The sequence below is a fragment of the Aythya fuligula genome, chromosome 6 (assembly GCF_009819795.1).
Source record: "Aythya fuligula isolate bAytFul2 chromosome 6, bAytFul2.pri, whole genome shotgun sequence".
Taxonomy (NCBI): domain Eukaryota; kingdom Metazoa; phylum Chordata; class Aves; order Anseriformes; family Anatidae; genus Aythya; species Aythya fuligula.
The window spans coordinates 23,452,564-23,466,044 of record NC_045564.1 but is presented as its reverse complement, the minus strand read 5'-3'; the positions used below and the strand labels follow the sequence as shown (position 1 = coordinate 23,466,044).

General features: G+C 51.8%; 1 protein-coding gene across 2 annotated transcripts in view; it reads right to left on the bottom strand.

Annotated features, from left to right (window-relative positions):
- Nucleotides 1–13,481, bottom strand: part of LOC116490550 (protein HEG homolog 1-like) — a 43,645-nt gene that overhangs the window by 24,953 nt on the left and 5,211 nt on the right. For both annotated transcript variants that reach the window (XM_032189840.1, XM_032189841.1), the window contains exons 2-7: nt 4,762–4,956; nt 3,919–4,212; nt 2,676–2,996; nt 2,004–2,282; nt 1,351–1,680; nt 141–458 (exon numbers count right to left, since the gene is read on the bottom strand). In XM_032189840.1, the coding sequence (XP_032045731.1) occupies nt 141–458; nt 1,351–1,680; nt 2,004–2,282; nt 2,676–2,996; nt 3,919–4,212; nt 4,762–4,956 (1,737 nt within the window). The remainder of the gene's footprint in view (nt 1–140; nt 459–1,350; nt 1,681–2,003; nt 2,283–2,675; nt 2,997–3,918; nt 4,213–4,761; nt 4,957–13,481) is intronic.

The window sequence follows — 13,481 nt, the reverse complement described above, 5'->3', positions numbered from 1 at the left end:
TCTGGTGACTAAATGCAAAAAATAGCTAACATTCACTGAAACTTTCCTCCATAACACCTGATAGCGTTGTCCAACACCTCCTAACGTCCCCTCACTCCTCCACACAGCGGGTACTTGAGACCTACGGGGTCGGAGCTCACCTGTGGCAGCACTGCCCGAGGCAGATGATGAGTGGACAAGCAGCAGGGCTGTGGAGGGTATGATGGCATCCGTGCCACCACCAGCGTCTGCTCCCACAGATGGCCTAGGGGACCGGGTCTGGTCTGGAGAGGAGATGGTTTCTGTACCAGAGGTGGAAATCTCTGCTGCATGGGCCAGTCCGGTGCTGGCTGGCAGAGACCGTAACGTCCTCCCGGCACCTCTGGTGGCTGTCATGGACATGGAGGAGCTGGTGGCGTCAAAATCAGTTCTCCTCTCTGTTGTCAGGATGCTGAATGATGCAAGGCTGCTTCCAGTAGCTAAGATACGACCAAGAAAAAATTACATATGTAAAACTATAAATAAACAGATGAGCTTTCTTCCAATAGCATCCAGAGGCAGTGAGTACATGCACAGGTAGAAAATACGAGAAGACATAAATCCAGGAAAAATAGGAAATTTCCAAAGATGTGACTCCTTCCCATAGAAATCTGTCTCATAAAAAAAAAGGGGGTTGATGCCAGGAAAAGTGCTGTTATGTAAAAACTGCTGAACAACTATGCCTTGCACTTGATTTCACCATTAAGTGCCTGAGGGCACTCCTTGCTGCTAGAACAAACACATATCCTAACAACCCAGAAAAGGCAGGAATTTAGTTCAGACCAGGCACAACGCTGAGCAGTGTGTGAAGGTCATGGCTGAAGAAGTGGGCTCAGATTCCTTCAGCACCACAGCAGGGTCAAGGAGCAAAGCACAGCCTGATGGACCTCAGAGACCACATCCAAAGCTGCCCTGAATCTGTTGAGCTGGTTCCATTTCTGAGAAGGAGTATGGTCCACTGTGTACAAGGCAGGAACTGAAGCCTAATCCCTGGAACTGCAGGGACATGATTGAATCCCCACGTGCTTAGTTCCCTTGCTTATGAAATAGAAATAACAACTGGAGATGGTAAAAAAATACCATGATTTGAAAGTAAATTATTTTTCTTGGCCTAAGGAAACTTTTCACGTGTGCCTTTTAGGTAAAAACACTAAACCAAATTTTTTCCTCAAAAAAGAGCTGAATTCCTTCAGACCCAGAAATCATGCTACACCTTTAACAGTATATTCAACATAGTTGTAATGTTTTGTGATACATAGGTAGTGCAGGATAAAATAACTACCCTCCTTTTACTCCCCATAAAAATGGGCTTCACCTCTAACTCGAGCTCACCTGTAGGACCTTCTGCAGGAGAGTGAGAGCGTAGCAGCAAAGAGTCTTCCACAGGCTGGCTGAAACCTGTGGTCTCTCTGGCCCAATGCACTCCATAGGTTGCTCTTACAGAAGAGGCAGGTGAGGATCTGATGGTGCCCGAGGTCCTGGACACGCCACTGCTGGGAGCAGAGACTTCTGTCGCCCAGCGGCTGCTGTTTGTGACAGACCTTGGTGGCCTCCCTCCACTGCCGGTGGCGGTGGCTGAAACGTAAGCACTGGTGGTAAAGGAAGCTGAGGTTTCTTTCTCTGCCGTCGATGTGTCAGTTGGTTGGCGGCTGCTTCTGATACCTAAGATAGGACAAAACCAGATTTGACTTACGCATACAGAGTTGCACATACGATGAGTGATCTTTTTTCATATGTATTTATAAACAATGGCTGCTTTTCTCAGTATGGGAATTTCAATAGCAGCTAGGACACTGCTACTTTGCAGTTTTTCATAAGCTGAAAACAACTTCCACCCTTCCCCTAGTCCCAGTGCAGCTGGTAATAAAAATACACATACATCCAACAGTGACTGATGGTGATATCCTACGGGAAAAAAATGAAGATCAGGGATGCAAAACCCACTCCAGGCACAAAGCAGGCATCTTTCAGACTAACCACATTACCTGTAAAAACATGTGCAGAGGCAGACAGCAAGCTGTTGAGCTCCTGGGGATGCTCAGTGAGGGCTGTGTCTCCCTGCCAGCCATCAGTTTGGTGTGCCTTGGCCACCGAGGAGGACAAGGTTTGTCCCAAACTGCTGGTGGAGTCAGTGCTGGTGGCAGAGCTCGAGGGGGACCCTGGTGTCCCCACAACCACACTGGTGAGTGCAGGGGGCACTTCTGAGTGCAGCATTGCCTCTCCTGTGACTGGGATGCTCTTGGGTCCATGACTGCTGTGAAAAGCTGAAAAAGGAGAGAGGAAATAGAAAACTAAAACAGCCGGGTAGGTTTTGTCCCAACATTGCTAGGTGCAGACAACGTATGTGTGAATATGCAATAAGGAAATATTTACTACTGGGAAATCATTAGGACAAGGAAAAAATGGTTTCAACATAGGAACTCCTGAAGTAATTGCTTGCAAAATTCAACTGTAAGTTTTCAACAAAAAATCTATCCTCCTCTTCCAACAAGAATAATATTTATCCATACTTTCACTTCTGTGAAATGTTTTTAAACGTACAGAATGTGCCAAGTACAATATTATTCCTCCTTTCTTTAAAATAGAAAGGATGTATTTTGTTTATAAAGACTCTTTAAATAATGTTCTGAGTTATACAGCTAGCTATCAAAACTCACACGTGGCGGCACTGCCCGAGGCAGACGATGAGCGGGCAAGCTGCGGGGCTGTGGAGGGTACGATGGCATCCGTGCCACCACCAGCGTCTGCTCCCACAGATGGCCTAGGGGACCGGGTCTGGTCTGGAGAGGAGATGGTTTCTGTACCAGAGGTGGAAATCTCTGCTGCATGGGCCAGTCCGGTGCTGGCTGGCAGAGACCGTAACGTCCTCCCGGCACCTCTGGTGGCTGTCGTGGACATGAAGGTGCTGGTGGTGTGAAACCCCCGAATTCTCTTCTCTGCTGCTGAGCTGTTGGACGGCTGGTAGCTGCTTCCAGCGGCTACGGCACAATAAAAGAGCTGGATTTATATACATGAAATTATAAACAGATGGATCCATTTTCTTCCCAGATGCTTACACTGCACGTATGGATATTAAGCAAAGGAAGTTTTCAATCTGGATGAAATGCTCTTTTGGAAAGGCATGAATCCCCTCCATTCAGGAAGACCCGAGTTACTGCATGTGCAAGAACCGCGGCTTGGAAAGCACCGCGCTGAAGCCCCCATGGAAAAGTCTACAAATGGTGGAGTAACCAGCTCGCCTGCTCCAGGCTTCCCAAAGCCAGGCGAGATGTGGAAGGCCCAAGGAAGGTCAACCAAGGAGGCTGCAGAGGTGGGGGCTGATCTGTGCTCCCCACAGAGCCCCTGTGGGGAACCTGTTATCAGGTCTGAAGCACAGGCCCCTGCTGCGGCGTGGCTTGAGTGGGAAGTTGGGCTTTACTCTGCAGCCAGCAGTGGGCCAGCAGGGAAATTGTGTTGCTACAGGCCCCACCCTGATGAAAAAGCATTGATAAGGCCCCAAGGTTCTACCTGCCTTTTTTTTTTTTTTTTGGTAATGGAAAATGTTGGGGTTTTTTGACGAGATGCTTTTTTCTGGTCTCTGCCAGGAATTTCAGCTAACCATCAGAACGATAACAAGCACTGAAATAAATAAATAAATCAGCATTTCTGCAGAAAGCTCAGATTTTCCATAAAGTAGCCCATAACTGGCCTTAGAAGGCAGTAGGAACCATATACACCCCTACTCCTGTAGCAAGCAAATGCTTGTGAACGTGGGCATGGCTTGTGCATCTGAAAGCTTCTCAGGCACATAACCAGCAGAGGAAAGGTAGCACCTGGGCAAGGAGCGTGGTGGGAGGAGGTCCCTGGCTTCCAGAGATATTTTGGAGATACAACACAGAACCGGAGGCCAGCAGAGCTCACCTCTGGAAGTGTTTTCAGAAGCAGGCAATGCTGTAAGTGCAGGGCTTGCAGAGTTCCCCGTGGTGTCCTCAGAGTGCAGCGTGGCACTGCTCACACCAGGCTGGGTGCTGAGTGCATGGTGGGAGGACGAGGGCTGCCCCGGGGAGCCAGGCACGGGGGTGCTGGGGAGCACCCTGTGGGCCTGCGAAGCTGGGGATGAGGACCAGGCTGGCCCCGCTGTTGGCATTGTCTCTGTGTCTGCAGGGTTTCCAGGAGAAGCCAGTGCCCTCTTGCCTCTGACCAGGCTTCCAGCAGCTGCAAAGAGCAAGAAAGAAGAGAAATGAATATTCCTGCTGACCAGGTTAAGGTGTCTCAGATGGGGTTGCAGCAGCATCACCCACAGTGGTACCCAGCACTACAACATGCAGTAAGTAGGGTCACAGCAGCACTGCCCACATTTCTCACAGCACATGCAGCTAGAGGGACTGCTGGGAACAGAGGGCTTCTGTCATCAAAAAAGGGATTTCTGCCATCAAAAATGGGATGTCAGGATTTCAAAATTTGTCTGCATTTGTCTATGTGGCAAGAGAAACACAGACTTTTTTAAAAACTACTACAAATGTGTGAGGTGTGGAGTGCTCCCACCAGGACAAACAGTAGCTGGCAGCTGGGGCAGCTGCCTGGGATGTGACAGCTCCTGTTGAAGTCCTCAAATGGGGAAAAATGAGGAATGAAAAAAATTTAGGACAACCTCTACATTCCTATATCCCAGCAACACTTATTTCACAAAGAGGTGTTAAGAAAAAAGTGGAAATGGGGACTGGGAAATCAGCACAGCCCTGTCCTCCTGGTGTGGGAACTCACCGGGAGGGGGGCTGCTCGCTGTGCCCCCTGCTCCTGGCAGGGGGAAAGCCCCAGTGCTGGAGGGGGGACTGAAATGGTCTGCCCCTGGCTCCCGGCTGCTGGCCAGCATCGTCACAAGCTCCACGTCACCCACGAGAGAGCTGGAAGTCCTCATTGCCGTGTCCGAACTTCTCCTCACCTGATGGCTGTCAATGACTGAAAGGAATAAAGAGGAAAAATTAAAATCCCATCAGTGCTGGATGTGCAGGCTCGGCTCACTGCAGTAACAGCGAGGCCAAGCTCTGAGCTCATTTGCACTAGAGAAAACGTTGCATAATCAAAACACAGCCATGAAATTTATTTTTGGATTCACACCAGTGTAAATCAGACCAGTCAGCGGTGCCAAACACCGAAACCCACCTCTAGGTGCAGGAGCAGTGCCACTCAACACCCTCATGCTTTTTGTGTGTGCGATAGGAGGAATAAATCTTTAAAGGAGGAAAAAATAATAATAATAACCACTAGAGATTCATGTGCTGTGTCCAGCCAGAGCTAGTGCCAGGCACCATGTGCCCATCATAGGACAAAGGGGAGAAACTTATGGAGAGGATTACACCGGCCATCCAGGCACTGCTGCACCTCAAGGTGAGAGGCATTTTGGTGTAACAGTACCAGTGTCTATCAGAACTTCACCAACAAGATAGGGAAGAGCTTTGATCTTCAAGTCTTTTCTGTGAGCTAAGGTGGCCAGAACCCCTGCTACATCCCAAAAGATTTAGGTTGTTGCTCCTGCGAAAAGGCTGCTCCAAGCTCCCACCTCTGCCCTCACCCAGAAGTGTTTCCTCAATGCGTTAGAAAATGAACAAACAAATTTGCAGAATAAACGCTTATTCCCAGGCCAGCACTGCCCCTTAGCTCAGCTTGCTCTTCCCCCAAAGTGCCTGCTGCCAGCTGTGCTCATGTGCTACCAGCAGCAAGCTCCCCTTCCTTGCACAAGGGCCTGCAGGATTTTGGGGATGCAGAACTGCCTTCTCCCAGGGAAGGCAACAGGCATTATGTGCTCTACAGGATTTCCAAAAGCCGCAAGCACCTCCAGAACACAAACACATCTCCCCACCAGCCTCCAGACAAGGGCTGAGGACGCGGCTCAGCAGCCAGCAGCAGTTTGGGGAGCGCTCTCCTCCCTCCATCTGCCATAGCTTCAGTGGGAGCTCACCAAGAAGAACAGAGAGACGTTTTGGTAGCTCAGCCTGCACATCGTGGTGGGATGCTTGCTGCCCTTCCTTGCAAGTCAATACTTGGCCTGTAACCGTAGCCCATGAGTCCACCTGCTGCCAAAAACTCCGCGTGTGCTGGAGTGCAGCACAACAGCTTTTCTCCCTTCCCCTATCCATAAAAGCTTTAAAAAAGAAAGGTGAAGGAACCCTTTGGGACCAGGCAGACCTCTGGAGACCCCCGACCACCACAACGTCTCGCTCCTTGACTCTCCTGCAGAGATGACCCTCCCTGGAGAGCATGGGCCAGATGCAAAGTTCTCCCAACAAACCACACCCGGGACCACCCAGCCTCCTCTGCTCACTGAAGGCTTACAGCAGGGCAGCCCCGTAGCTCGGGCACAAACCTGTCACCACTCCTTTCGTCGCACGCTAAGCTGCCAACTGGGTGCTGCCTCTTACCTCCCCACGACCATGGCTGTCAAGAGAAATATTTTACTTCCAGCCCAAAGCCGTCGCGCCACCTGCGGGCCCAGTGTTTGCGCTTCCCGTTAAAAGCAGCAGTGCTGATCCCCAGGCGGAGTGGGGCTGGGAGCTCCTTTTTCTCTGCAAGCAATAACAAGGCAGCTGGTTTGGGGGAGCCGAGCTACGGCATGGCCAGCACAAACAGATCAGGTTCCAGCAGATTTCCCAAGGCCCTGGCTTGGCTGGACCTTGTGAAACTGCTGGAAACGTGCAGCGACCTGCTGGGGACCGGTGATTTTGGGTGTCCAGCCACGCCGTCAGTGATCAAGGCACTGCCCTGGCCAGGAGGTGACCGCTGCAGGGACGGTGAAGGCTCAGCCCTGGCCACATCCTCAGCCGTGGGACAGCACGATACCAAAAACCACAACACTGCCAGCGTTCAGCAGCAGCTGTGCCACCTCACAGGCATCCTCGGGAGGGCTGTGGCCACCCCAGGACCATCCGAGGGCGACGTGAGCACACAGCAGCCTCCCCAAGAGGCAGCGCAGCCACAACTGCGGAGCCCACATCTGCGGGGTTGCATCATCTCAGCATCACCCCAGGCTCGGGGTGGGGAAAAAGTCAGCTAAACTTAGAAAACTCCCGGCTGGCCGGAGGCGAAGCTGTGGACTCGAGGGAGGAGGAGGAGGAGCAGGGGCAGAGCCGCAGGCAGGGCAGCGGGGGGCACGGTGGCTGCCGGCCCCCGGGCGCTGCGTTGGGAAGCGCGGCTGCGGATGTCGGGATGAAGGGCGGAGGCCGGTTGGGAGCCAAGCGAGGTTGTGTGAACAAAAGCCGCAGCCCTAAATCTGGACCGTCCAGGGCGCGCTGGGATTTTCAATTTCCTTCCTTGTTCTTGCCCTGAAAGGAGCAGCCCGAGGCGGGGGGGAGGAGGAGGAAAACTGGAGCTTAAAAAAAAAAAAATGAAACGTTCGTGCTCGAGACTGGTCAGCTCAGCGTAAACACGCCGATAATATTGCTTCAAGCAGGTCCCTCGTGTGCACTAAGCACGGGAAGAATGCAAGAGGTTTTTAACCACATGCACTTAACCCTTTTTACTAGTTCTTTCTAATTTTTTCTCTGGCATCGCGGCTCCCTCTCCACTCCACGATGAGGAGGATTTATCCAGCCACCAGAGGTGACCCATGCTTTAATACAGCAGCTCGGGATGGGGCTTAACACCAGCCACAGCCCTGCAGGCTGCGAGTTTTGAGGTCCCTGGCGTGGGTGGCAGCAGCTGGAATTTCAGTGGCTGTCTGTCTGTGTCCGTCTGCTTGTGCTGCCCCGTTGCTGGGGACAGCGGTGTGGTCCTTGTGGGGCTGCTATGTGGGACCACAACAGGATGACGAGGGCTGCTTTTACTTCCTATCCGTTTTAGTTGCTCCACGTTCATGATCCCAAAGTCCAGGGACCTGAGATAACGTAAGAGAAGAAAAAAATCCATAATTGCTCTCAGAGCAGCACCCTGAAGCAGCAAAGAGCAGGTACTCTGAAATGAAGAGCACACACCAGCCGGGGTCGCTTCCAAAGGCCAAGGACAAAGCTTGTGCCGTGGAAGGACAGGATGCTGTCCTGCTTACCCGGTGCTTTCCAGCCTTTCAGTTTTGGTGTCCGAAGCACTGCTCTGTGGAGGCACAGCCTCCCAGGCCTCAGCTCAGGCCTAGAAAACCTGCATTTTGTGCTCAACTTGCTTGGACAATTTGGGTTTAATGCCCAGGTCCCTGGGATCCCATGGACCCATATTTCTGGAAACCCACCACCCTGGGGCTCAGAGCAGTGACTTAAGCCTCTGGTCACAAGGTCTGCCTTTTGTACAGCTTTTGGCAACTGAATTGACAAAAAAAAAAAAAAAAAAAAAAAAAAAAAAAAAAAAACCTCCTGTTTTACTGCTGAACCTTTGGAAAACACTTTCAAATACAAGCCCACTTCGAATAGTGATAAGCCGTCTCGTGACTATCCGCACTCCCCACAAGACCCCATATCCATGCAGAAACTCCACTAAAAATTCCCTGAGCAAGAACCGGGCAGCTTGCAGACACCTAATTCCCTCTTAAAATCCTCCAGGCTTTTCTGCTGCAGCGGTGCAAGAGGAAAAATCACCCACGCACTACTCCTCGCTCCTCTTTCCAGGGATTTAAGGTCCCCTCAAAGCTTTCCCGGGCGGGAAGGCAGCAGCAGGGCCACCAGCGCAGGCGAGGGCAGAGCCAAGCTGTGCTGGACCCAGGCTGTTTTCGGTGTAACTCCTGCTCCCATCCGAGGGCAGTGCTGCTGGAGACTGTCAGACGGCGCGGGGAGGAAGTCTGCTGGCAGGGCTCCACCGCAGCCGAGTTGCTAGGTCACTGGAACAATAAAAAGGCAAGAAAAAACATCCTGGCTGCAAAAAAGAAAGGAAAAAAGAAAAAGGGGGGGAAAAATGAAAAAAAAAATGCTATGGCAGCTCCACCAGCGTGTACAGTGCTGGCGAAGGGGGGACAAAATGAGGCCTGGGAGAGCAGGACAATGCCACTGCTGGCTTTTATAAGCACACGAGTTCATTTATAACCGGCCCTTTCTCACACAAATAAGGAAATAATAGAAACAAGGGGTTTGTCCGCAAGCTTTGCAATTGTTAAAAATCTCACATGGGGCTCACCAGAACAATATTTCAGGGGAAGCCAGCCCACTGCTGGTACGGCGAGATTAATTACCCTCTGAATGCTGCTGAGGGCATCACCCCGCATTGTGCAGCCTCCTGCAGCACTCCAGCCCCCAGCAGCTGCCCTTGTGCATTTAAGTGGGCACGAGGTGGTCCCGGGGCTCCTGCTCCTCTGAAAGAAAAGGCGAGAGCAGCTCAGAAGTTGCAGGACCAAATTTTGCTTTCTGAGCGTTTAATTTATTTCAGGGCCAGGAGGGAGCATTAGCTCATTCTGCCTGACCTCATGTGTAGCAGAAGTCACTGAACGGAGCTTATTTATTCCCAACATAAGCACAGTGCCTTGGTTTAGGCTTAAACAGAGCTTGCAGGGGAAAAAAAGAATAAGCTACGGGTATTTGTGGGCTGGTGTGGATACCAAGAGGACTGCTTGGTTTGGGACGCTGTGTTTTCTCCTGTGGGGGCAGGAGGGTAAGACCTTTAGCCGGGTCACGGGCTGTGGCCCACAGGGGAGAAAAAAGCAGCTCAGTTTGACTCAGAGCCATAGAAGAAGTGGCACAAATGCCACCTAAAAGAACCAAAGCCACTGGCAGAAGTTCCTCAGAAAAGCCCAGCGCCCTCCAGCTGGACAGCTGGACACCCTCAGTGCTGCACAGAGCCACAAGGAGCATCCGCAGCTGAACACGGCAGTGGCAGCCTGGGGACCACAGGCATCGCTTGGCAATCTTAAAAAAAAAAAAAAAAAAAAAAAAAAAAAAAAAAAAAGCACAGTATTTCCACGTCAAACCCTGGAAGCAAAACAAGCGGGAGCTCTGAGAGCTGCTTCCCGCAGCCGGGAGGGACAACAAGCAGGAAAGCCACCACCCTGCCAAGGAAACCCTTCCTGCGGGTGCCAACTGCACCAGTGCAGCTCTGCCAGGAAAGGGGAGTGGGTGCCACTGAGCCAGGGTCGAAGGTTTGGTCCCACGTTGGGGTTTAAAAAGGATTGTGCTTTCAAAGATGTATCTAATTATATTCTTTTGAAGGGGTTTTCTAAGCAGCATCTCACTGCGAGGGGAGGGACAAGTTCTATGGTCACTGGCTAGGAATGGGTTTGGGAGCAGATGGCCAACCTGGGAGCTCAGTAACCAAAGGATGTAGCAGGGACAAGAGGGATGAAAATCCCAAGGCCACCAAGGGTGGATGTGTGTTGGAGACACTCAGATACAAGGCTCGCTGGCTTCCCCTTCCATCTGGGCTAGCAAAACTCAGAACCACCCCAAGGGTGAATAAGAAAAAATAAATAAATTTAAAAGCTTAAAGAGAAATGGATCCCCTGACGAGATAAGGGCCCCTGCCTCCCTTCTCCCACCCTCCATGAAAGGACAATGATCTAGATCACATTTCCTCGATGACACCATGTCGAGCGGCCGCTGGCTGCAGCAATAGCAGAGCTCAGGATGGTGCTGCACCTCCTTCTTCCCGGGGATGAGCCAGGTCCTTCCCCATGGCACACGGACACCAGCCCTGCTCCCACTCCGCACTGACACCACTGGTTCCTCCCACAGGGATGGGATTCTCCCAGTTTTGGCTCCGTGCAGTGGGATGCTGGAGGTGATGGAGAAAGGCAGGGTCGGGGAGCAGCGCTGTATCCACAGCCTTGGTATGTGCCTGCAGAGCAGGGACTGCCATGGGCTTAGGTTTAGCTACCCAGAGTCCCTCAGAATAAAACCTTCGCAGTTACTCTGCACTCTCTGATCAAGTTTCCCCCCTAAGAAACATCCCTTCAAAGGGCTTTTATCTGCAGGGTTGGCTGCTGCTTTCATACCGCAGCCCCATTCTGCATCTGTTGAAAGAGCTGATAACGTCCCGAAAAGAATTAACATTTAGATCTTAGTCCTGTAACCGAATCCCAAGCAGGCAATGATGAATGTTCAATGCCTAAAGCTTCTCAGAGGTATTTTCCTTTGAGCTCTTCCAAGCCCGTACCAGGGGTGAGGAGCTCTCTAAGAATGTCTTTGTGAGCCACAGCTACTGAAACCCTGCTCCGTGTCCTGCAGACACAGACACAATTGTGCCCAGCTCCAGCCCAGAGATAAAGGATGAGTTACAAGGGCAGGATTGTGCTCCACAATCGGGGCCCTTGATTCTGGCGCACAAGGAAAGCAAATCATGCGCAGTTTGTTTGCTGAGGCTTCCCCTCCTGGAAGGACACTCACAGCACTGTGCTAGGACTTAGCCCAGCATACAAGGTTGCATTCCTCCCTTTTGTGCTCCCTCCTGACACTGCTTAGCTACCTCTGCTTGTCAGCTCGAGAGATCTCACGAGTTGTGCGGGGACAAACCCGGCCAGCACTTGTACCTGGTACCGCTCCTCCCAGAAGGTTTAACTTCTGGCTGCTACAGTTTCCCTGATAAGAAAGTGTTTTCTTACCTGGGATGGCACAGGTGCAGTGGAACCACTATTCAGAGACGCTGTGAAACCCTTCCCCTTGAAAACATGTTAGATAAACATCTTTTGGGGCAATCCTGCAAGGGGAGATGCCTTCAGCTCCTTTTCAGCCCTGCCTTGTGCTTTTTACAGAGAGCTCAAAACCGAAACCAAACCCCAAACCTCTCAAACACCCAAGCTCCAACCCGCCCCAGCCTCCTCCCCTCAATGTACCCATACTCCAAAAAGTGCTGTCCTCCCCTGCTGGGCTGCAGCACCCTGCCACAAGGCTGCCATCGGTTCTGCGGCCACATCCCCAGCATGGCGATGCTCACCACAGTGTGACGTTTCACACCGGTCCTCAGGGCTTAAGAGATTTTCCACCAGAGGAAGGGTGTTAACAGCAGCGTCCCGGCAGGCGGTGACGTGGGTAATTGTGCCCTGCAGGCCCAGATTCCTCCTGCTGCCCCAGCCGGTGCCTTTTAAGCAAGCACCGTGCCAGGGAGCTGCCTGCACGGGTGGCAGCAAAGCCCAAAATCTCTTGGAGAGCAAATCCTGCACTTCGCAGGCCCCTGTCTGCACAGCCACTGCAGGGTGATTTTACAGCCCTGCCCTGTACCTGGGGGACCCTTTACTTGTGAAGAGCAAGTTCATCCTGAAAAGGTTTTACTTTGATGTTTTGGTTTCAAGCATGCAGGATGCTTTAGGAATAAGAGGTACATGGAAACTCCCGAGTGAATCCCACCAAAAACACAGCAGCAAGAGGAAACCCTCCTTTGTTAGCCCAAAGGAGGCTGCCCATTAATTCCAAAGCCCCTGCATGGGGTTTCTTCCATGGTCCAGACATCCCAGAGGGAACCTCAGGGAAGCAGATCTGGAAATGATATGCACCTTACTACAGGCAGGAGGTAGGCCCGGTCTCCGCTACAGCCTCTCAAATCCCTGACACCACATGATGAGGAAAAATGATGGGGAAAATGCCCCAAAGGTGCATGTGCTGGCTCTGGAGGTATCACCACGACTACCCCATGTCCTCTGGGAGATGCAGGGACCCCAGGACAGCCACCAACCTGGCCCAGTGAACCCTTCCTGGGACCCAGGGGCACTTCTACCCCAGCAGGTAGCATCACTCCCCAGCTGACTTCACACCTGAGCTAAATTAGCTTCAGGTTGAAAAGAAAAGGGCATTTTTCCCAAAGTTCACCCGTGAGAAGCTTGCTGCCATTCTAATCACTGTGCAAACAGTGATTATCTTTTGAGTTTAGGTTTTTGCTTTCCTCAAACATCTCCACAGTTACCTTGGCCAGCTGGATCCAAGCGCTGACCCAGGAGCCAAAGACCCGCATCAGGGTGAAGGGCAGCAGGGCAGGCTCAGTCCTATTGTGAACAAGGTGGCTGTCCTCACAAAAGCAGCTTTAAAAGCCCTTTCAGCTTCACGTCAAAGTGCCAAGGCCACCACAGGGTGCCCACAACACCGGGCAGAAAACAGCTGTGCTTACTCCCAGTTTTCCTGCGGCATGGCCCTGTGCTTCCAGCACCAGCACACTCTTTGCTGGCCTTCCCTTCTCCCAGCGGAGTGAGACCATCACAGTGGCCCAGCTGCTTGTGCACACACACAGCATGACCATCAGGAGTGGCTAAAATTGCCTCTCAAATGCCCCAGAGACCACTTTTGCACCTGTGCTGCTTTTAAATACAACCAGCCTGCACTTCTAGTCTGTCTCCTGGATTCGCAGCTCATGTTTTCATGTTTTTTTCTACCACCTCCACAGCCAGCAGCTCCCTTTCTCCCCCTCTAAGCGATTCTCCTGTAACGACAGCTCCAGGAGTCGGAGCTTTCAGGAGAGAAAGCCAAACCTTCCGAGGCACTCAGCACAGATCAGGACTTTTGGCAGCAGCCCATCATCCACAGCCGAGATGCTGAGTGCAGCTGGGGCGATGCTCCAGTAACCGGTTGCCTGCAAAACCAGTTAGCGAACAACTT